This window comes from Orbilia oligospora, assembly GCF_000225545.1.
Source record: "Orbilia oligospora ATCC 24927 unplaced genomic scaffold scaffold00080, whole genome shotgun sequence".
Classification (NCBI taxonomy): Eukaryota; Fungi; Ascomycota; class Orbiliomycetes; order Orbiliales; family Orbiliaceae; genus Orbilia; species Orbilia oligospora.
The window spans coordinates 1,299,614-1,323,200 of NW_011645637.1; the positions used below are offsets into that span (position 1 = coordinate 1,299,614).

At 45.0% G+C, this 23,587-nt stretch overlaps 3 protein-coding genes across 3 annotated transcripts; 2 read left to right on the plus strand and 1 right to left on the minus strand.

Annotated features, from left to right (window-relative positions):
* Positions 1 to 814: 814 nt before the first annotated feature.
* Positions 815 to 1,894, plus strand: AOL_s00080g369 (uncharacterized protein; the record flags this gene model as incomplete). The annotated part of the gene is made up of 1 exon (XM_011124744.1): positions 815 to 1,894. One exon carries the CDS (start codon positions 815 to 817, stop codon positions 1,892 to 1,894), a length of 1,080 nt encoding a protein of 359 aa, XP_011123046.1.
* A 642-nt stretch (positions 1,895 to 2,536) lies between these two features.
* Positions 2,537 to 4,564, minus strand: AOL_s00080g370 (uncharacterized protein; the record flags this gene model as incomplete). Its single annotated transcript, XM_011124745.1, has 2 exons — positions 2,537 to 4,240; positions 4,301 to 4,564. The coding sequence occupies 2 exons, from the start codon at positions 4,562 to 4,564 to the stop codon at positions 2,537 to 2,539; spliced, it is 1,968 nt and encodes a 655-aa protein (XP_011123047.1).
* Positions 4,565 to 11,090: 6,526 nt separating this feature from the next.
* Positions 11,091 to 14,547, plus strand: AOL_s00080g371 (uncharacterized protein; the record flags this gene model as incomplete). Its single annotated transcript, XM_011124746.1, has 5 exons — positions 11,091 to 11,271; positions 11,352 to 11,441; positions 11,501 to 11,629; positions 11,713 to 14,422; positions 14,484 to 14,547. The coding sequence occupies 5 exons, from the start codon at positions 11,091 to 11,093 to the stop codon at positions 14,545 to 14,547; spliced, it is 3,174 nt and encodes a 1,057-aa protein (XP_011123048.1).
* Positions 14,548 to 23,587: the final 9,040 nt, after the last annotated feature.

The following is a 23,587-nucleotide window of genomic DNA, read 5'->3' on the forward strand; positions in this document are numbered from 1 at the left end:
TCCTTGAAACCTCAATACATACAAAGAAAATTTTGTCCGTTTTAAATTTTTGGATCTTTATATATAGGACAGCTCCTTCCAGCTGGCTAGCGCCCGCCAGCGGGGTACTATAGATTCCACATCTGCATGCACGTACAGCTAAGCAGATGGCTATAGCTGCACCGTTCGTCGCTGACTCGAAACACCACGCAAACCACGCAAACCACCCACGTAATCGTCGTATGCATACTTTTTTTTTTTTTTTTTGTAAAAAATTATGAAGTTGACTAGACAATACAGTAGCCTCAAGATTGCTAATTCCAACTTTAATATCGAAGGGAAAAAAAAGGTGGAGTCAGTATGTAAACGTTACCAATGTACGCAAGTGGCCAGAGTCTCTCAAGAAAATCCTCTGCACTTTTGTCGGCATCATGGGGAATATAAGAAGCCATCGGAGTCAAATTTAATATTAAGCATGGGCAAATCCGAATTCCTCCCGCGTCCTGCAGCCTCAGCTCAGATCTCCCCAAGTATGTCTTGATCCCTTCTTTGCAGCCTGCTGCAGCCCTGTGCTCTAGTTGGAACTTTCCTTCCCAAGGCATAAATTCCCCCTAACTAAATCGAAGAGAGAGAAAAAATACTTCCCGTCATCCCTCAGAATCTTCTTTTTATAATATAATCCATCGGCCTTTAACTTTGAAATCGATTCCGAAGCCATCGCAGCGCAGTGCCATCAGCCTCACACTGTCCAGACACCGCCCCCCTTGGCCAGCAAAATATGCAACAGATTCAACACATCCTCCGTCGAAAATTCACAAAGTCCTCCACCGCCAACATGTCATCTTCATCCCCAAAATCCACCCCAATCTTCTCTTTACCCGCCGAGCTCCACTTCCAAATCCTCTCCTATCTCCCCTTTACATCCCACATCTCCCTCTCTTCAACCCATCCATTCTTTAGTACTTTACTTCAAGATCAAATCCTTCGCTCCCGTCGGTATTATTCCGCCACATACCCTGGAATTCATATTTTACTAAAGGACTATACCATACGTCTCATAATCCGCAATAATGATGTTAAAAATGCAAAGGTTGAGGTGTTACAGTTACAGAAGACTAGACCTACAATGAGGGGTTCTACGAAGTTGGTCGTAGTGGCTAGTTTATACTTCTCTACACCCCACTCCCCTCCATCATCGTCACCACTATCACCGTCTTCGTATCGCAAGGATTCGAGCTCAAACCCGAAGAAAGGGAGAATAAATATGACTAGCATTTTAGACGATTACTGGTTATGGACGCCCCTAAAGCGGAATGCACCAGAGGTCCCACCTACAAACATGGATCTGAAAAAATTAGTCGTTCTATTAAAGATAAATACTCCATCTATCATTCCTGCAAAAAAGGATGAAGATAAGAGAACATACTGGAGTACCGAATATCCATTCTGTATCGCTCGACCCACAAACACCACCGGTTCACCATCACCACCCGCTCCACCACCAAGAACTACAACTACAACTACAAACTCAAAACATAAAAGACAGCTTTCAAATCCAACGCCCTCTCCACCACTAGAACCGGCAACATTAAAACAAATTCTAACATTCATTTCAAAGAGAGTTATAAAAGAAAAGGGACTGAAAAACGAAAAGAAAGTAAAGATTACACTAAGAGTTTGTAAATTGGGCGGCAGTGAAGGATATGTTGGATTTACGGGTGAAGTCGACGTTGAAGGTGGTGGTAGTACCAGAGGGAATTTTTTTACCCGGGAAGTCGAGGTCGAGGCTGATTCTGACGCTGAGGGGGCAGCTGCTGAGAGAGATGGTAGGCCTACGGCAGAGGCTGAGGCCCAAGCTAGTACTGTGCAGACCAGGGGAAGTACGAGTAGATGGACGAGGTGGTTCGGGAGGTAATATACTAGTATTTACTCTAGAATAGCAAATATATACTATATATAAGGTCAAAGTGTGGACCGCGTCTGCAATACGAGACTAATATAAGGTAATGCACAATCGTTTGAGGTTTAAATACCGTCTTGTACGTTATAGTATTGCAAACGGTATATATAACATGGACAGCGGAAGAATAATCATATTCCATAGAAATTGTAGCTACTAATATAATCTACCCTAATCGTTTACAAGCCATTACAAGTATAAAACCAAATAATAATAATAATAAAGAAACAATAAATGACGAAGTGTACAATACGCGCACAAAGAACTTTACACAGGATATCGAATGGGGAAAGGAAAGGGAATCTCAAGAGCACCGGAACTCCCCAATCATTCAAAAAATTGCAAGCAAACGGGAAGAAGGAGAAGAAAACCGCAAAGAACAACAAGAGACGAAAAGATAGGACGAGACCGAATAGTTAGGAGGAATCCGACTTTTTTGTTTAATTCCAATCGTTTCTTTTTTCACAAATAGAAGTCTGTCAAGAAAAAATTGGTTGTTCCTTCGACATGAGATCAAAGAGAAAAAAAGAAGAAACAAGACAGGAAAAATCATATGAACCAAATAAAGAGAACTATCAGAAGAGAAAGGGGAGATGATTAAGCAGCAGCAACCTGCGTAGGGGGTGCAGGTCCAACCGCGACACCTCCCATCTCTCCTTCCTTCTCATCAGCTCCATGTTCGGCCCAATCTCCCCAAAGAGCCTTCTTTCCTCTTACTCTAATCTCAGAATCTTCGCCTTGCTTAACAGCGATAGCGTCCTTCGTAGCCAAAACCAAAATCTCAAAGAACATCTTGGTTGCATCAACTCTGGTTGTCTGGCTCTTTGGGAATATATTGCTGAACACGACCTCCTCCTTCGTCTGTGACTGACTCTGGTTCGACCTGCCGGTTCTACCGACTGGCTCTGTGAATTTCTCACGGAGAAGGTGGACGGCGTGGGTGGTAGCCTGGCTGACGATTTCAGGTTGTGGTTCTACTTCTTCTTCGGGAAGATCATCGAGGGTTTGTTCGTGGTGAGGTTGGAAGCCTATGCCGCCGACGCTAGTGTCGAAGGAGTCGTCGATACCACCGGGTGCGTTATACTCGAATTCGTCGGCGCCAGGGATTTGGATTTCTTCGCCTTCAGCGGTGACATCACGGGCGATAGTGGCGTTGGCAGCAGCTTCTTCTTCCTCATCAATATCAAGACGAGGAGATTTGTGGGATGGAGAACCGCCGGTTTCGGTATCTGGAGCTTCAGTTTCAAGAGCACGCTTGCGCTTTCTATCGGTCATCTCCTTGACGAATTCGGGGGAGAGGAGCTTGGCGACATCAGGGTGGACGCCCTTGGGGTAGAATATGCTGTTGGCAAAGCCATTGGACGCTTGAAGGGACATGAGAGCCAGCATGGCAGGATCACGATGAAGGAAAAGAGGGTCCTTGAGGATACGAGTTCTGTCCTCCTGCTGAGCCTTGATTTGCTTAGTTTTCATCTCAGTGGTGGCATCGAACGGCACCTTCTTCTTCCTGGCAGCACTGCGAGACTTTGAAGGTTGCGGTACAACTTCCTCCTCCATCTCTGAGGGGAGACGGAGAGGGTCGAAATCGCTGATATCGAGATTTCGAACAACACGTTCAAGCTCTCGTTCACCTTCAGAACCCACCTCAGTAAGGGGGGAATCTTCGCGTTCTGCGCGGGGAGTAGCGGCGCCGTCGACGGCAGTTTCGTCCTCTGGGGCAAGGGGGAGGATGGTATCATCATTGATGTCGAGTTGGAGGTCGTCTTCCATATCGAAGGTATCACCTCCTAGTCCCGGGCCCAGATCACCACGAGAGATGTCTCCTGTGTCATTAAAATCAAGTTCCTTCATGGCGAAGTCGCCGTCTCCATCGCGAGAGAATTCATCGGCAAGGTCACGGGACATGGGGGCGTCTCGTCCCATTTCGAGTGAGAGTGAATTATCGGCAAATGGGTCGTTATCTGTAATATCCAATCCCAAGTCGTCACCAATGTCCAATCCCAAGTCATCTTCAAGTTGCAGATCGTCTTCCAGATTCAGGATATTAAGGTTGGCGACTTGAGTGCCTCCACGTCCAATCTCCAATTGAGAATCCCCAACAAGGAAATCATCGGCATCACCTAGAGTGATATCTTCACGGCGAGAGACACCAGCACGAGTCCCCACGGTCATGGTACGATCGAAATCAAGAGGCTCAGGCAGCAATAGATCCTGAGCAGAGACGACTTGGTCCTTCAGGATAAGGGAATCCTTCGCAATAATAGCATTTACCGGCAGATCGACGTTTCCAGGTCTGAAAGCCTATTCTCTCCATTAGCATCCGATATGCTATAAAAAGCTATAGCTAAGAAGGAAATATACCATTTTGATTTTCATCAGAGCCTCACTACAATCATCCAGCAGATACCTCGCCTTTCGACTATAAATTCTAACGACGCCCAACAATAGCTGACCACTCAACCTCAACGCCATGGGAGCTTGGTCTTCTCCAACGATCGCATCGACAGAGGTCTGAATGTTTGAAGTCAAAATGTTGGACTTTGTGAGCTTTCTTTCGAGATTGGCGGATAGCCAGACTCGAGCCAAAGGCCCGGTCTTGCTGAGAAGTGTCTCAGAGTAGAACATTGTCGATGTGGTAGTAGCGACGACAATGCAAGTGATGATATAGTAGTCGTAATAGTCTCAATGTTGATGATGTTGACGATGATGTTGATGATGAGGGGAGTGGGGAGGTCGCGTCTCACAGAGACAGCGCGGGGGTAAGTAGAAGAGGCTCTCCCTTTGGCTAATAGGCTTTATCGCTAAGATAAAAAGTCAATGCTATCCAACTGACAGGGGAGGCCTAGAGGGGGGGAGAGGGGGCCGTCGTTGGGGGAGAGGAGTATTATAGAAGGAGGTTGTTCGGGAAGACTGGCGATGGACCCGTTGGCTGGCGACTTTTGCTTTGTTTGGATGGCAACCGCCAAAAATGTGTGGCGCGTCACAGCAACACGGCAACCACCAAATTCCAACATTCTCCCGCCAACCACCAGCCAACTGGACGTAGTTGATTTATATCTACTGAGAATATAGGTAGAATGCCATAGTATGTGGAAGTAGTTTAGCAGAAAATATAATTTATTGAAGTCGATATCGGGAACGCACCATATTCAATTGATAAGTTTGTGTAGTACTACATAGCAGACGATAAAATTCGGTCAGTCACATCCCTACCAAGTAAAAATTCAAATTGAGTACATGACTCGGACCCGTTAAAAAAGTAGAAATTTAAGTAGCATTAACTCAAAAGATCCTAGGGATTACTGAAACTGTATTGATTTTTTTAGATGATGACATAGCCAGCGGACCTAATCCTCTCCATGCATGTTAAGATGTGTAAAAAGGACAACCGCAAGATAAAACATGAAAATTATAAGACTTTTGAAACTTTAACTGGTTCTTGGAATGTTACAACCATGCAGAAACTGTGCAAAAGAGCGGCCAAGTTCTTCAAAAATAACGACAAGATTTAAATTGTATACATATTTCGGTAGCCATTCTAAATACATATATGTCATCAAATACCTAAGAAGTTCCCCAATATATAGCAGTTGTGATAGTGGCGCGACAAGATGTCGATAAGGAGTACTACGAGACCGTGGCTAGATAACAATCATGGTATTATATTGTTCCAATAGTAGAATCAACCTATTTACATATACGTATATATATACTCCATATCGATATCACTGAGATCATGATCTCATATCAGTAAAATCAGAATATATACCCCTTCAAAAAATTAGATGCCAAGTCCGGATAGCATCTCGTTAATATAACCCGCCTTTTTGTGGTTTCTGATTATCAAACAAATCCACAGCTGTACAGCCTAAATATGAAGAACTGTTCCAGACTCTTTAGTATCAGTCAGCCAAAAACACCAGAATCATACGACCACAGCTGCGTTGCCTCCACTTTCCAACATCTTTTCCCGCCAGTTGCAGCCAGCACTGTAAGTTAACACGGCATCTCCGAACTGACGCCCGACGTACGGCTGAGCCGATAGATATCAAACGTAAACGTACCTCAAAATCCTTATCACGATAACACTTTTTTCAAAAAGAATCCATCGAATTAATTTCGAAAAGTCTCCGAATTCATTTCGGAGAGAGTTTATAACCCTTCGTCACCTCTTTCTCGATTATAAGGAAATAGAAAAAAATAAACCCGTGCAGAAGTACATGCATACAGCAGAGTTTTGAGCCTCATAGCTTAGACTACACCCGATTGCATCATTTTCGCAAACTCCCGCTTAACCTTTTTACTTCTTTCACATACATTACATTATAAAAAAAACTACTTCGGCTCCAGACGTAACCCCGCATATATAGTTAATCCCAACTTCCACACACACGGACTCCTATTCGTCAACTCCTCCTTTACCTACATTCCAAAGATGTGCCGCTCTGCAACTTGCAGTACTTGCAGTAAGTCAAAACCTCCCCACCTTAAAACTAATAAGACCCTAGATCGATCATGAGGCTGACTTCCCGCACTTGCATATGAGTAGACGGCAAGACCTGGTTTGGTATGTTTTTCCCCTTCCCCGGTTTTCTAAATGCTGGTAGATAATTTCTGTGTGTGGGAGTGAGTGAGCGACTGCTGATTGGATCTTGATTTTTAAAATAGGTTGCGGCATGCATAAACCGAGTGTACTAGACTCGGTTCCAAAGGAGCAATGGTGTACTTGTGAGAAGAAACCTGGGGATGCTGATGATGAGTATCCACCGATGGGGTCTACGCCTTCTTGTACGATTTTTTAGCCCCTCTCCTTCCTTTTTGTTTTCTTCATTCCGGTTTCTTGATCGATTGGTTTTTCGTTTTGACTTTTTTTTTTTTGAAGAATCGACTGATTCGATTTCCGTTTTATCCTTTCTTTATTCTTTGGAAAAAGTCATAAATTTGAAAAACATTATGCCACGGATATGGGGCTAATTGGTTGATTTCTGTTCCCTGTTATCGGTCTTTTGTATCATCAGAGTCCTTTCTCGAGATCTACGGGAATACTCTATCTATCGGTCTAGGATTCTCTTTTACACTTTGGGGGATCGATCGATCGATCCTGCATTACAAAGAACTGTTTATTATCGTCCTTTTCAGTCATTCCTTTGTTTTTTCTTTTAGGTGAGATGATGATGGTTGACGGTGGGATTGTATCGGACCCTGGGACGGAATACAGCTTTTCGACCACATGAGACGAATGAAAGTATTGCAAAGGAAATGTTGAAGGTTAGGAACGAATGGGGTGGGATTCCGAAGGAGGTTGTGCAATAAGAAAAAAAAAATATGTCTTCTACTAGTTAACCTTTTTCCTTTCTTCTCTTTGCAAGTTTGGAAGTTTGGGTGGGTTTGGTGTATGTGGGTTTGAAGCTTTTGGAAGAGTGCGAATGTGGAGTTACTTCGAGGAGAGTGTGATATTATTGTTGTGTGATAGAGAAATCGAATTGCATATGCTTTTCAACCAGCTAAATTTCCCCTGTTAGATTCACATTTTGGAATTTTTGTGAATAGTGCACATGATACTAGTATACTATAGGGTAATAGTTTAAGTTGCAAGATTCCACCATGGTGATGTGGTCTGACGAGATCTGATATTGACGAAGAATGTTGGGAATGGTGATTGTAACTTTTGCGAACTAACTGAGATTTCGTGATTTGATTGCTCATTACGATATAATAACTAGATATTCTCTTCGGAAGTATGCATATGAGCGATATATTATATATCAAAATCGAATCCGACGAGAATAAAAAAGATCATGCTCACGAGCTCTCTCTCGTATAGACGTCTCTTTGTCGTCTGTGTAACTAACTGTTGGAACGATATATTATATCGTCAAGTAAGAAGAATCAGAATAAGAAAAATAAGAAACATGAGCGAAATAACAGGTAATATCCCCCCCAAATCTCGTGATCTATAATTAATTGTAGTCGCCCCCATATTTAACGATCTTAGTGCCACGGGAGGCATCCGTAATTCTGGGGCCGTGGAAGCCGCTCCCTGGGGTTAAAAAAAAAAAAAAAAGAGTTCGAGGAGGGCAGCCGAAGTACCAGTCGGCCACCTGCCATGCCAGCAGGTACAACGTGTACATTTTATTGGTTGAAACAGACAAAAAGGCTGCAGCAACACATTACCCCATAAAATCTTCTCGATTACCCCTCGATTACTAGATAATAATTGCGCCATATGCATCAAAAATTTGGGAGTTCCTTTTTTTGAAGAGCTCAGTATAATACTTTATGTTTGGATGTATTGCAGACCGACCTGACTCTGTTTTTTTTTCTTTTCGAATGGTTGATGTGGATTGGCATGCGTTATGCACTGCAGGATGGGAAAAGGAAAGCTTAAGCTACGCTAATGCCGACGGGTCTAGAGCTTCCTCTTGTTACCTATTTTACAATTGATCGCGAAGTTTGGAAGCGAGAAAATTTTTTCTCTCACTTAAGAAAAATACTTTTATACGAATGATGTCTTGTTTGAAGAGTTACAAACCCATGGGTCGTATTATAATTAGGTAATTGAGCCCCATATTCCCCTCTTTCTCGCCTCATTTGGAGAATATTATAGTCTCGTAAGTTGAAGATGAAAAGCGGGAAGAAGCCGATGTAAAGCGGTTTCTCCACAGATTTCCACACTCCCCCCATGGTCATGGCCCCATATTGACTTACTATTCGAAAGAAGAGTGAAAGGCCAAGGCTAGCCCTACCACGAAGGAAGTCAGGCGGAACATTCTAAAGAAATTTCTTTTAATCAACTAGAGCTCCCGATGGGATGTGCAGGGTTTCCCCGGATTTTGAGACTGGAATGGTTTAGACTTGACAGAATTTTTTGAATTTTTTTCCCCGTCTTTGCTCCTCGCATCGAATCATGAGGGTTGCCTGGTTTTTTGAAAAACTGGTGAAGCGGCAACAGTTGCTAGATTTGAGGTGCGGGTTGATACTTTTTGATGCGTACCGAGTGAGGTGTTTTTAAGTTGGTCACGGTCCTCGTATGTAAGTAATGTATACGCAATATTTGACGAGTAACCAAGTGAGCTCTTGATGAGTGATTTCAGAACATTTCGTTATTTTATTTCAACAAAAGATGGTGGAAATTTTCTTAAAAATTTTAGGTAATTGTAACGATGAGTGAACAGAGGTGTTGATGGTTCGCACGGAGGACGTTGAGGTATTCCGGGGATGCGGCGATACTCTCTCTTTTTGTTTAAAAATAGATCCTTCTTTTAAGCTTATGAAGGAAAAAAAGAAGAGATTTCGCCACAGTTTCTTGACCAGATCAGGACGGTGGCTATGTGGCTAGAGTATTCGAGTAGAATATTCTTTCTATGACGACATTTTTTTTGGTATTTGCTTCGCTGATCATGGGGGGGGTTTTTTTTGACTGTATGGACAGCTTCCTTCTTGATCTTGTACGAGCTCGAGGGGCATCTGTAGTATAGTATTGGTTGGAAATGCTGGGGAATATTAATAGTACAGAGCACCATGTAACCGACCCCGGTACCGTCCCGAACAATACCACCCCACAGAAAAAAAAAAGAATAGATGGTCAAGCTGGAGCTGAGAAGCTTTCAGGGTAGATGTAGTAGCAGAGGTAAATAAGGTACCTGCAGCCCCGATCAGCTGCAGTGTTTTCTTTTCTTTTTGTTTCTGTCGGCATGTCCAGTAAGATTGGGTCTGAGAAAAAAAGGAGTTTTTGGTATCACCGAATATCCGCATGCAGACTGTACTGTCAGTATCATGTTAACAATAGTATGTTAGTACACTCGCATATACTGTGGATTTGAACTGATATGGTGAGATGATGATATCTGTTGATATCTTTCGATATCGCGACAGATGATAGATAATTAATTGGAGATAGGTAGGTAGAGATAGATAAGAGGAGACAACGGGTATATAAGGAGTAGGCCAGAAAGTCCCTGACATTGTCTGGAATTCCTGAATGTTAGCCTTTTCTTTCTTTCTATATTTGAGATCAAGTTATCACATACTCATCACGCGTCGGCAGTCTTAATTCGAAAATATACTCCATTCTCTATTCACATTCTTTGGGGGAAATAGACTTCAAAAGAGTCAACCTCTCTCTGGGTGATTCTTTTGGGAAGGGTTGACTGGGGGTTGCTTGCTTGCTTTATCTCGCGGTTTATCCGAAGAGTGAGTGACCGAGTGACTGCAGAGTTCGTGGGTTCGTTCATTAATTCATCCTATCACCTGGTCTTGTGAACAAGTGAGAGATTGATCGAGACTGCGACTGAGACTGAGACTGAGATAGATAGAGACCGAGCTCCTTTGGGACAGTCCAGTCGAGTCGAGGCTTCTCTTATCTATCATCATTGATAGCTTATGTATACGGACGTAACATAGACGTGTGATTCGATTGATTGATTGATTATAAAAAGGAGGCCGTCTTGCCCGGCCAGCTTTCGTATTCACCCGCCTCGACGTATGTTCATTATCTTCCTTTGCTATATTTCTTATATCAGATTGCATCAGCTTGTATAACCAGACAATACATACGGTAAGATACATCCATCCATACATACATACCTTCATTTTTCTTTTTCCTGCTTCGATTTCCATGAGAGGACACAATACCCCTGTCATCTTCGAAAGTGTGTCCGGGCTCAGGTTGAGAGAGACAGGAAGCAATGCAGTGTAGTGCCGGGAGAATGCCCGAGCTGCGGCCTGTTTGCTTTCGGCAAAGCTCCCGATGCTACCCAGACATCCTCATAGCTCTGACCTAAAACTTGACTAACAGGAACCAACAGAACTTCCACTTTCAAGCACGATCACGTTTTTTGTTATTTTATTTCATCTTTTTATTTTATTTTTCTGGATTTCCATCGGCCGAAGAACGTATTTCTTACAGCTACGTAATTCTCCATATTACAGAGCGGTGTGCTGTTTAAATACCGTGTCTGCCCGCTATCTTGTTCACCGAAAGGACAACCACCACCGCCAGCCAACACACATACACTCCCTCACTAAGCTCCCTTAGCTCCATTAGCTCCTCTTCCTCCTCACCCTGCAATACATCTACATCTACACACCTACACTTTATCTACCTCCCTCGTCCTTCATACGGACACATTAGACATCGTAATATCACACAATGGCGGCTCACAGGAATTTCTTACCGCCTACTCTCACAAGCAAGGATGAATCCAGACATCCTTCGCCACATCCCTTCCATCTCAGCATTCCTGGAGGTTCAACCAGAAGAATAATCACCGATACCTCGTCCGGTTATGTTGCTCCCAAGTTCGAAGGAAAGGAGCAGCAGATGGAAGCCGGTATGTTCCCAGCTCATTCCTATCTGGTGGTTATTAGTGAATTATAGCTGAATGTTGCGGCTAATATCGGTTTTTGATAGTCATTGGCACCATTGAGGCTTCTGGTTTCATCCCTGCTGCCTTCATTGACGATGAAGTCGAATGGTTCTACACCAAACTCGGCATTGATGGTAAGATCGATACCTTTCTAACCTAGTCAATTGGAGATACTAACGGAAGGCAAAACTAGACATGTACTTCAAGTCCGAGTCTGTCGAGACAATTGCCAACCACATCCTCGCCCTCTACGCTGGCAAAGTTGCCGCCTTCTCCAGAGCTGACAAGCGTTTCGAAATCAGATTAGACCGTGAAGGCACTGGTATGCACATCTTTCCTGTCATCTGTTCAAGATTTTCAAATTAAAAGGCTAAAGGCTAATCATACAAATACAAAATGGGATAGACCACGCCGTCTACATTGATACCTCCACCCCCGGTGTCTCCGTCCTCGAAGGCCCAAGATACGAAACCCGTATCGACGAAAAGTACCTCAACGACTCTCACCCCGGAAAAGCATATAGAGTCGAAACCTTCCGTTCCGTCGAGTCTCTCGGAGGTGACAGCCAAGCTCAGCTACGATGCTACTTCGTCTACCAGTGTCAGTTCGAGGAGACCCAGCCCAACGAGAATGAAACCGATATCACCAAGATTGCGGATAAAATGTTCCTCGAGAAGGCTTCCGAGAACACCAAGGAGCTCTACGGAAGCATCGTCCAAGCCGTTGTCGAGAGAACCGGCCCGGTTATTGAGATGTTCGAGGTCCAAGGAACCCGTGAGAAGCGTTTGATCATTGGTTACAGACAGCGAAGTGCTAAGGGTCTCTTCAGCGCCATGAGCGATCTTTACCATTACTACGGTGTTACTTCCGCTCGCAAGTATGTCGAGCAGTTCTCTAACGGTGTTACCGTCATGTCGCTCTATTTGATGCCGACTGGTGCCGGTCCCACTGTTAAGCACCCACCAATTGAGGCTTCCATCCATCAGATCATGAAGGAAGTCTCCCTGTTGTACTGTATCCCACAGAACAGCTTCCAGAAGCACTTCATCCGTGGCGACTTGAGTCTTCAGGAGACCATCTACGCTCACTGCGTCTCTACCTTCATTACCCACTTCCTCAACAGACTCGGTAACGAATACAGCTCGCTTTTGAGCCTCTTGGACTCCAATAACACCGCCCATATCGAGGTCTTGACCAAGATCAAGCGTCGTCTCCGTCAGGAAACCTTCACCGCCGAGTACATCACCGAGATCATCTCGGAGTATCCTCAGCTCGTCCGCCCATTGTACTTACAGTTTGCCAATGCTCACTACGTTCAGACCCGTGGTGAGACCGACGACTTCATCCCAACTCTATCTTACCAGAGACTGCGCCAAGATCCAGTCCTCAAGCCCGAGGAGATCGTTAACCACATCCGCACCACTGTTGCCAATGATCACCAGGCTACCGTTATGGAGTCCTTCCAGCTGTTCAATCAGCACGTCCTCAAGACCAACTTTTACACTCCAACAAAAGTTGCCTTGAGCTTCCGACTCAACCCGGCTTTCTTGCCGTCCATTGAGTATCCTCAACCTCTCTACGGAATGTTCCTCGTTATCGGATCCGAATTCCGAGGTTTCCATCTCCGCTTCCGTGATATTGCTCGCGGAGGTATCCGTATCGTTAAGAGCAGGAACCGTGAGGCCTACTCTATCAACGTTCGCAGCATGTTTGACGAGAACTACAATCTCGCGAACACGCAGCAGCGTAAGAACAAGGATATTCCTGAAGGTGGTAGCAAGGGTGTTGTGCTCCTCGACTATAATTCGCAGGATAAGGCTACCCAGGCTTTCCAGAAGTATATCGACTCTATCCTCGACTTGCTTCTCCCACCTACCTCCCCCGGTATCAAGGACCCCATCGTCGATCTTCACGGTAAACCCGAAATCTTGTTCATGGGACCTGATGAGAACACTGCTGGTCTTGTCAACTGGGCTACCGAGCATGCCCGCATCCGTGGTGCTCCATGGTGGAAGTCTTTCTTCACCGGCAAGTCTCCACGTCTCGGTGGTATCCCCCACGACGAGTACGGTATGACCTCTCTCAGTGTTCGTGAGTACGTTTTGGGTATCTACCGCAAGCTCAAGATCGATCCATCCCTCGTCCGAAAGATGCAAACCGGTGGTCCCGACGGCGATCTCGGATCCAACGAGATCCTCCTCTCCAACGAGAAGTATGTTGCTATTGTTGATGGCAGCGGTGTTCTGGTTGACCCCAACGGTCTTGACCGCGACGAACTCATCCGCCTTGCTAAGAATCGTGTTATGATCTCCGAATTCGACACTAGCAAGCTTTCCAAGCAGGGTTACCGCGTTCTTGTCGATGAAAGCAAGATCAAGCTCCCAAGCGGCGAGTATGTCCCCAACGGTACCATCTTCCGTAACACTTTCCACCTTAAGGATATCGCTGCCGATATCTTCACTCCATGCGGTGGTCGTCCCGAGGCTATCGAGTCTGGCAACGTCGGCCAGCTGATCGACGAAGATGGCAAGTCGAGGATTCCATATATTGTCGAGGGCGCCAATCTTTTCATCTCCCAAGATGCGAAGATCAGACTTGAGAAGGCCGGTGCCATTCTCTTCAAGGACGCGTCTGCGAACAAGGGTGGTGTCACTTCATCTTCGCTTGAGGTCTTGGCATCCCTCTCCTTCGATGATGCCGGGTTTATCGAGAACATGTGCATCAAGGAGGATGGTTCCAAGCCCGAGTTCTATGGTGAATACGTCAAGGAAGTCCAGAACATCATCAAGAACAATGCACGTCTCGAGTTCGAGGCCATCTGGGCTGAACACGAACGTACCGGCCGCCCACGCTCCCTCATCTCCGACGACCTTTCCTACGCTATCACCAACCTCGATGAGGAACTGCAGAAGACCTCGTTGTGGTCAGATGTGGAGTTGAGGAAGAACGTTTTGGGAGCTGCTTTGCCCGGTTTGTTGGTCAAGAAGTTGGGATTGGAGACTTTGGTTAAGAGGGTCCCAGAAGGTTATTTGAAAGCTATCTTTGGAAGTTACTTGGCCAGTCGATTCGTTTACCGATGTGGACCAAGTGCTAGCCCGTTGGCTTTCTATAGCTTGTGAGTATTTTTCTTCGTCTCCTATTTGATAAGGACATGATTGCTAACTGTTTGGAAATAGTATGACTACTTTGACCAAGAATATCCACGAGAATGGAAGCGGTGCTATTGCCAACGGGGTTTAAACGGCCATACAGACGCGCAACTATCATGCATAGAAAAAGATGGCTGAGATGAATAAAAAATGGGAATAGAGAAAAAATAAAAAGCAATTTTCAATTATGGGAAATTCAATGGGGTTTGTTCTGGATTGTGGATTTTTTGTATCGGTTTGGTTTTTGTTATATTTCACTTCTGAGGAGTTATAGTTGTATGCTCTTGATAGATTCCTGTTAGTTAATGCTGTGGTTCTTCTTGTTCCTGTTCTATGGGGAGTTTATTTTCATACGAAAAGCTTCAGAGGCTTTCGAAAAGTCGGGGGTTTTATGAAATGGAAAATTATTCCCTGATCATTCACTATCAGTATCACCATTTATCTTTATCGTGGAGAGTAGATTTGTGAAATATTTGAGGATCAATTGAGCAATCACTAATGGGTGGTCTTATCGATATCGCGTTCGACCCATGTGTAGGGCTATGACGTAGGTGTATGTGAGGGCTGCGCAGACTGTGTGATGCGTTGCGTTCTGAATGGATTTGATGTGTTGCGTCCTGAATAGGATGCGTTGCTGTGTTGCGCAGCCTTTGGTGAAATGTGTTGCGAAGTCCCAAAGAGGGTTCCTTGAAAGAATACCACACGCTCCCCGTCACGCTCTGCGTTGTGCCCTATAAGTCTTTCAGCAACGTCTTTTTCCCTCCGTCCCCTTTTATCCTCACGCTCTCGTTATTTAAGCTACATATCTTCCTTCCATCTCACGTTCTCCTCACATTCTTTTTTCACGTCCTCTTCATCTCCTTCTAGCTAGCTTATCAAAAGCTAGCTAACATCCTCACGACGTTTCTTCTCCCTCTTCTCTCCACGCAGGCTTTTACTATCACGGCTTCTTACGCCTTCCTCTTCATGCTTCCTTAGAAAAGACGCGTTTTACGCAGCTATGGTGGGGGAGCGGGAGGCTGAGATGTTGCAATATACGATGAGCTGCTGCGTGCTTCTTGCTACGGTATGTTATCTATCTATCTACCCATCTTTGTATCTACGTATATTTCGAGTTATAGCTAATAGATAAATAAAATAAACAGTTCAATTGCCTCCTCCAATGCACAAAGGTCATTGTCCGTGGATAAGAGGGGGCTCCGGCCCCGCCCATCCCTCATTGGCTGGGCCTGGGCTGAGCTGAGCCTACACCCGGGAGACGAAGGTGGGCACCCCTCCCTTCATTGTTGGGGGAGGGGAGCATGGTCTATGAAGAGGGGGCTCCGGCCCTTCTCCTACCACCATACTGTGGGTGGGCCGTCCAGTTTCGTTATTCCACAATCAGTGGGGGGTGGGCTGGGGGGTTAGGAAGTGGGGCTCCGGCCCTGCTTCTACCACCATATGGTGGGTCGTCCGCCTTCGTCATCCCTCAATGAATGGGGATGGGCTGGGGGTTAAGAGGTGGGGCTCCGGCCCTGCTTCTACCACCATATGGTGGACCGTCCACCTCCAGCCCATCTTTCCATGGGTGTGCTGGGCTGGCGGGTTAGAAGATGGGGCTCCGGCCCTACCACCATATGGTGGGTCCCTCAGGTCTACCCTAGCCATTCATGGGTTGGGGAGGTGGCGTTAGAAGATGGGGCTCCGGCCCTTCTTCTACCACCATATGGTGGACCGTCCACCTCCAGCCCATCTCTCCATGGGTGGGCTGGGCTGGCGGGTTAAGAGGTGGGGCTCCGGCCCTACTTCTACCACCATATGGTGGGTTGCTCACGTCTAGCCTAGTCATTCATGGGTGTGGGGGGTGGATTTAGAAGATGGGGCTCCGGCCCTTCTTCTACCACCATATGGTGGGTTGCCCACCTCCAGCTCATCCCTTCATTGGTGTGGGGGTGACGTTAGAAGATGGGGCTCCGACCCCTTCTCCTCCACCAAAAAACCGCCTTGGGGGTGGGCTCCGGCCCTGCTTGGCTTCTAGCCCTTATTAACTAATGGAGGGGGCGTGAGGTGGCTGAGGACACAATGGCTGGGGGTGGAAGGCGGCGAAAGGGCTCCGGCCCGAGTAGCGATTGTTAGGGAGGAGGCTAAGGGGCTCCGGTTCTAGCCCTGGCTCACAGGTAAGATAAGTGTATCCTATTCTATTTACATGTAAAATCGAAATACATACTTACATCTTCATAACCTAGTAGGCCCTGGTTTAATTACCATGGGCCAAGGGCGACCCGGTGGCGGGGCATTTGGAGGAAGCCACCGCTGCAAAGGGGGTGAGTGGGCTGCATGCGAGCACGCCCGGGCAGCAAGCCCCCCACTTAGCGGCGGTGGCTCGGAGGGAAGGGGGAGGGGGGGAGTGGACTGTATACAAGCGCACAGGCGCAAGTTTGTACACTCTATGAGAAAGCTAGGCAGTTCGAGGTACATCTCGTGTCATGGTATTTTTGCCATAGACACCAGATGCCTTGATACGGCCCAGGCCTTTTCATAGAGTATACAGCTGCGTGACCGTGTTTTCTCCCCCCTTCGACCCGGCTGGTCCTGCTACGATGTTGAAATTAATGCCGAGTCAAGACAATTAGAGAAGCTCAGCCGACAGTGACCTTTTATGAGCTGGCTCGAAATCGGAAAATCAACATCCTACGGCATCCGTAGCAGGAAGAGTCGATAGAAGGGGAAGCCGTCCTCTCCCAAATCTCCTTCTTCCCTTCATAGCCAACATGCCATTCCACCTCCCGATCCCAATTCCCACCCCCTATATGCGCTCGTAAGAAATCTAGCAAATGCAACCCGACCATACCCATGTCTCCCCCACAACTGGTTCTACTCTGAAGGGGGTGCATGGGAGACTTATCTTCTCCAATAGTCTAGGCATGGGAGATTTATCTGCTCGATAGTCCGTGGTGTGGGGTTCGGTCTTGTTGAGAAGCTGGCCGCAACTTCCATAATGTCCCCCCCTTCCTCGCCTCCCTCTCTCCCATCTCCGGCTCAGGCCCCTATGCGAGATACGGAAAGACTACATAATATATACTCCGCTAGGAATGAACATTGACCTACCATCGCCATGGTATATTTGGTTACCCATCGTTCCGAATCCTTCAAGATCCTTTTAGTAAGGTAAACCAAGTCAACGATGTTGGTCGTCATAAATATATAAGACCAAGTCTCCTCATAAAAATATAATCATATATGCATACTGATACCCTCCGAGAAAGCGTTGGTCCCTTAGATCGTTAGGGGACCCATAAGGAGGAGAAACAGGTTGCAAATTCGACCGAGTGGGGAGATATATTAATTGAGAGAGAGATATGAAGAAGAGCCTTGTAAAAATATCTCTGTGTCACCACCGGTGGTTGGGATAGCATTGAGGAGACTGGGCAGTTAGAAACACTCTAGAAGTTAGCAAGGTAAATATATCACGATTTGGTGCGTGGCTTGAATTCGGATGAGTACTAGACTAACTGTCCTAGTTAGAAACATTGATGTTTTATATATAAAAACTCAGTCTCGGCACTAAGTATGAGTGCTTCGATAAAGCTAGAGGTTGTAAACCTCTGAATATAATAACTATGACTTCCCTTAGCTTCTAGTTGGGGTTGATATATACACCGATATGCCGAAAAGGCTGTTGATCAGCTTACGGCCTCCGTGGCCAGTATCCTCGATATATCTACTGCACCAACTTAACCGGTGTATAAAAAGAATATCGAAATGTTTGGGGGTAGGGGGATACATCATATCCTCCTACACGATGTTCGAGACCCAGTCAAAGATGCAGAAGAAGTTGAAAGTCGCGGGCGGAGAGCCGGAGAGCAGAAGCCCTTTGACAAGACCAATATCCCCTCCGGGGGTGTACGTTCCACCCCTTGTAACCCTTTACTAATGGGTTTATGCATGAAGATGTGGAGGGGGGTATATATCATTGCAGGATACATACCAGAGCCAAACTCAGAGCCTACATTTTACCGGCTATATGCATATTAATAATAATCCCTTGAAGGGTTTATCTTTAAATACTCAATGAGGCGTATGTCTCGAGATATGAAATACAACTTCGACTCCTTTTTGATGAGGAGGAGTTGATATATAAGGGGATTGACCTGTCACCTGATCTCGGAACTCGAGTATAGTATTCTATACTATCGATATATTCGAGCTATGTATGTACATACGGCCGTTATGTACTACGAATGTATGATCGGGGCTGGTCGGCCGTTGCACGCCTGAGTATAGATTCTAGACGATTATATTAGGAGGTCCGATCTCATCCCAGAGCTAGAATATGATTTATCATATTTTAAAGATCTTTAGTCACGTACCGTTAGTACATGATCATGATTTTGGGGCGGCCCATCCATTGCACACCAGTCATGCAATGGAAACCCGCAGCCCAATTAGGGAGGGGCTGGCGGGTGTCTCCCCTACGAACCGGGTATGGTTTGGCGTTCCAAACAAAGTCAAGGCGTTTGCGCAGTCGGTTGAGCAATCGGGGACGGAGGAGGAAATTTACCGTACCCGGGCGGTTTCCTATCACCGCACATAGTCGATAGGCCTCCGGGCCAAAAAGACGGGACTTTTAGTCGTGACAGATCCGCAGAGTTTATATTTTGGGAATGTTGGCCACCGTGGCCTGTGGAAGTTTATCTATATTGGTAGGGGAGGATGGATATTAATTAGACTCGAGCCGAGCAGTGAGTGCCTCCAGACTAGCGGTGAGTGCAAGTTAACTATCAATAAATTTTACGATCTACTTATAATCAAAGGATCATCATACGGGCTACATCTTGGTACTTGGATATCATGATCTGAGCCTGGCCATATAATCCAACAAGAGAAAAGGTGTTGATGTGGCTGGTACTATTTTACGCCACTATTTGTATTTAATTACCGCCACGAAATTAAATGGCTGGGAATTGATATTGAACGCGTCTGCCTGGTGAACGTTATCAACGGATATTACCCGAAACTTTACATCGGGTTAGTTGGTTGCGGTAATAATGATAGGGAGATACGATATTATGACTTCGAAAGAGGTCACGGTAATGGCCCTGTATATCCACTGACCACTGTCGTCGTATATGTACATACCTAAGCTGCGAACCGAGCAAATAATATAGCATATATGCATATGAAACGTCATACGCAATCGATTCCCATGGGCCTGCTTGAATCGAATTTCGAGACCGATTTAGAAAATATTTTCAATTTATATATATATTTATGGCGTATTCTTTGTTATGATTGTTTAAGTAGCACGATTGTTTAACTACGATTGATTTATTGATAAAAAGATTTTGGTTAGAACCGACTTTTGATTGGTATTAAGTATTAGAAACTAGGACAGCATTGATTCCATAGTAGGTAGCAAATATATAGACTATAAAGACTAACTTGCCTTATTTAAGAGCCCTTGTCGGATCCAATTCATGATAGAGGTCTTGACTCCGACTTTAATCAATAGTAACGATAGTGAGCTCGATCGTGTGGTATGAAGATCAATCTTAGACGCTACAAAGCGTGCCTAGATCGGCGCAACATGGAATTTCGATTTCGAGGTCAATCTACACGCGGAAAGGAATTTTTTAACGTGGATTATGTATATACTTATGGATGCAGACTTTATCTGATTTGTACCCAAAGAGAGACCTTCCTTTGTGGTACCTACCACGTGGATTTAACTCCTACTTAAGCTTGTAGATGCAACTTAAGAGTTAACGGGCTGACCTCCGAATTCGCGAACAACTCTAGAACCCTTTCACATGGGACATATAAAACCCTTCGATTATACATTCCCTTATCGATTAATAACGGAGAATATATCTTTATTTAGGAATAGTTAAACGGTACAGGGGGGTCCACCCACCGGTAGTCGAGTCTTGGGGATGTTGGAAAACCGGTTTACCGCGGAGCATTTGTAGTTTGGGCCCCAGAAAAGGGTTTAAGGCGATGTGATCGGAATCTTGGAACCTGGAGATCGGAATCGGGATTTTGGGAATTTCGATTTATAAAATTTAAAATATGCTGGTTGGGCGATTGGAATGGATCGCTGCATCGATGAGGTTTGATCATGAATTGAAGAAATGGAGTTTTTATATGTAGATCTAGATATCTATAGAGTGAACGTCGTATTTTAATAAATAAATATCTGTTTTCTACAAATTTTCTTCTTTTATTCTTCTATTGATCGGAATTTCCAAGGATATTTTGTTATATCAAATAAATATAATCTCTAGTTTATTATTCGAGGTTCGTAAATGTATAAACCCTAATGAGAACGCTAAAGCCTAGACTTTTATATATATATATGTTAATATCAGCTACTTGGCATGTGGGATGTATACATTCGGAAGTTTTAAGGATAAAGTTAAATTGTAGTTTAGTATTAAGTGCCTAATACTATAGTTAGTACCGTAATACCGATGTTTCTGGGAAACCAATTGAGTAATACTTAAATCAAGCGCTGTGTATTTTGGAATTAGATATCTAGAGTTGTAATAGCGTCTTTGTATTCTATACTATATTTTGGAGCCTCTTGCACATATAGGACTATATATTTTGAATTTGTATACCTATATTGATATCTAGAATCGATATCTGATTGACAATATTAATGCGACTGCAAAACCCTTAACTTCGAATTTTATATTGGATATACATGTAGTTAAAACCGAAATGCCGTTAACTCATCGATACATCGATTTCAGTTTCATTTAATATTTACGAATTCGAATCTAAGAAATTGCAATTTTTCAAATCGTTACGAATACACATCGTATGCATAGAGTTTGATATTCTTCGAGCTTCAAGTTAAGCTTATAAGAGACTCGACGGCGCTCCATGGATCCATGCCCATGCACTAGGGCTGTTTCTACGAGAATAATACACAAATACTAGATACGTGACTGGGTACAACATAACTGTTAGTATATTGTGGTAGGTATAGTATATCTGCCACCTCCATCGTCAGGATATTCAGCTAGTATAATTACAATGTAGATGTCTACGAGTCAAAGTATAAATCAATGTGACAGTGACAAAATCGCATTTGCGCGAAACAGAATGTGGGACTAGTCGGGTCCCGACTGCGCCCTATCTTTTGGCTCGCGACAATAGCCCTATATAAGATCCTGATATGATATCATCTCAAAACCGCAAGGTACCGATACATCCTTCCAATCGTAATATTTTACAAGACATCGGCGTATCCGCCCCCACGTGCCCAACATTCTAGTGTCTGTCTCTGCGCCGTCGCAGCGCAGCAGTCCTAAGCTAATTAGTTTGCGATGCAATGTCGAGAGATGCATCACATGATAAAAATTTCGCGAGTTTTTGCGATGCGACTGCACGGAGATAGGTAGCCTTCCCAATCGATATCGCGCAAGAATTATAATATATAGTACTAAGAGAAAAGTGGGGAAAGCTTGTACCCAGCAGAAACGAGGCAAAGGGAGGGAAAAAAAAAAGTTAAAGGGATCACCTGTCGTAATCTCTTCGCCTTCGCGAAGCAGAAAACCCTTTTCGCTCAGCTGGACAGGGTTTAGGGAATCCTGGCTTTGATTGGTTAGTAGCAAGGATTGTAATCTGGGAAGGTGGTGTGTGCTGGGTGTACCCGATAGGTCTTTTTCAGACACGTCGGCATACAACTGGTACTACGCACACATGCAATATCGATCAAGGATTGGAAAATTCTGGGATTAGTCAGATCGCATTCCTTAGGATTGAGAAGCCTGGCTCTCGGGGTACTATAACATGTAGTCGAATAATTTGTTACCCAGAAGAGGTACTTACATACATACATTGGCCACGATTATTTTTGGTTGATGCACCGGGAGAATGGCCTGTACTATGTAATGTAGGGTTATGCAGGTCATTTTTTGGGGGAAATCGGAGCAAGCGATTCGCTGAGTGGGTCAACGGAAATGTCTTGAAACGATACAACAGAACATACTGACTTTTGACTCACACACATTTGATCTCGAAGCTCGTGTAGAGGTTACCGATGGAGTATGTGGATGCACGATCACTAGACCTTCTGAGAGGGTCTTGATGGGCTGCACTGTTTGACGTTGGGACTGGGGGGAGCTCGAACAGAACGAATAGCTTTTGAAACCTGGTACCTGTACTTACATTCGTACATGTACTTTTGCTTGCAAGCGCAAGGACATGATTTTTCTTTTCGCTTTTACTTTTTCCATACTGCCTTATGCCGAAATGAATAGCTGTAGGTTTGGCGAATGGAAAGAATGAATTTCGAAGCGGAGAGGGTCCTTTTTCTCTCTTTGCATCTTTCGATTCCTCTCGATCTCTTCTCCACCAAAGCACAGCTTAGGAAGACCTTGCCTTGCCTGCTGCTTGCCCGCTTGCCCGCTGCCCGCTGCAAGTCTTTGATCTCATCGTCCGACCATACAGCTAGCTGACGAAGGAGTGCATGGAGGACCCCGCGGCCCTCGCTGCATATGTGAGCGACGAGCCTGACGACGACACGACACGACACATCTATATCTATTTTAGATCGCGAATTTCTGATTTGAATCTACATATCCGCCAGAGTATAGTTTAGTTAGTAAGTTAGGTCGCACTCGGAGCTTGCCTAGGCCTTTCCTGGGTTTTGAACCCATCCCACATACCTTTTGGAGGGTGTGTGGTTCCAGCCACTCTTTGAATTGCCGTGGGAGAGATTGCACTGACTGACCGACTTTAGCTTGTCATCAGCAATTTCGTTTCTTTCAATTTGAATTCCACGACGCCGAAGCCCGTGCCTGTGCCTCTTTTTTCCCCCCTTCCCTCTCCCTCTTTTCGCTCTCCCTTAGCTCTTTCGGTTATATTACTCGCCAGACTAGATTAATATTAGTATGAACGAGCGTGGGTGGGTTGTTTATATCCGACACTAAGCCGGGGGCGCGTATTCTCCAATATCTGATAGTGAGCAGCCAAAAAGTGGGAGGTTAGTTAAGTTGCGATCAATAACTCGGCCGGCCTGATTGCATTATTGAAGAGAGTGAGACTGACACACACACCAGCAACCTCCACTAACAACAACAACCACACTTGCCTCGATCCATCTCTCTTAATTTCATCATCCAACATCAATCAACCACCCT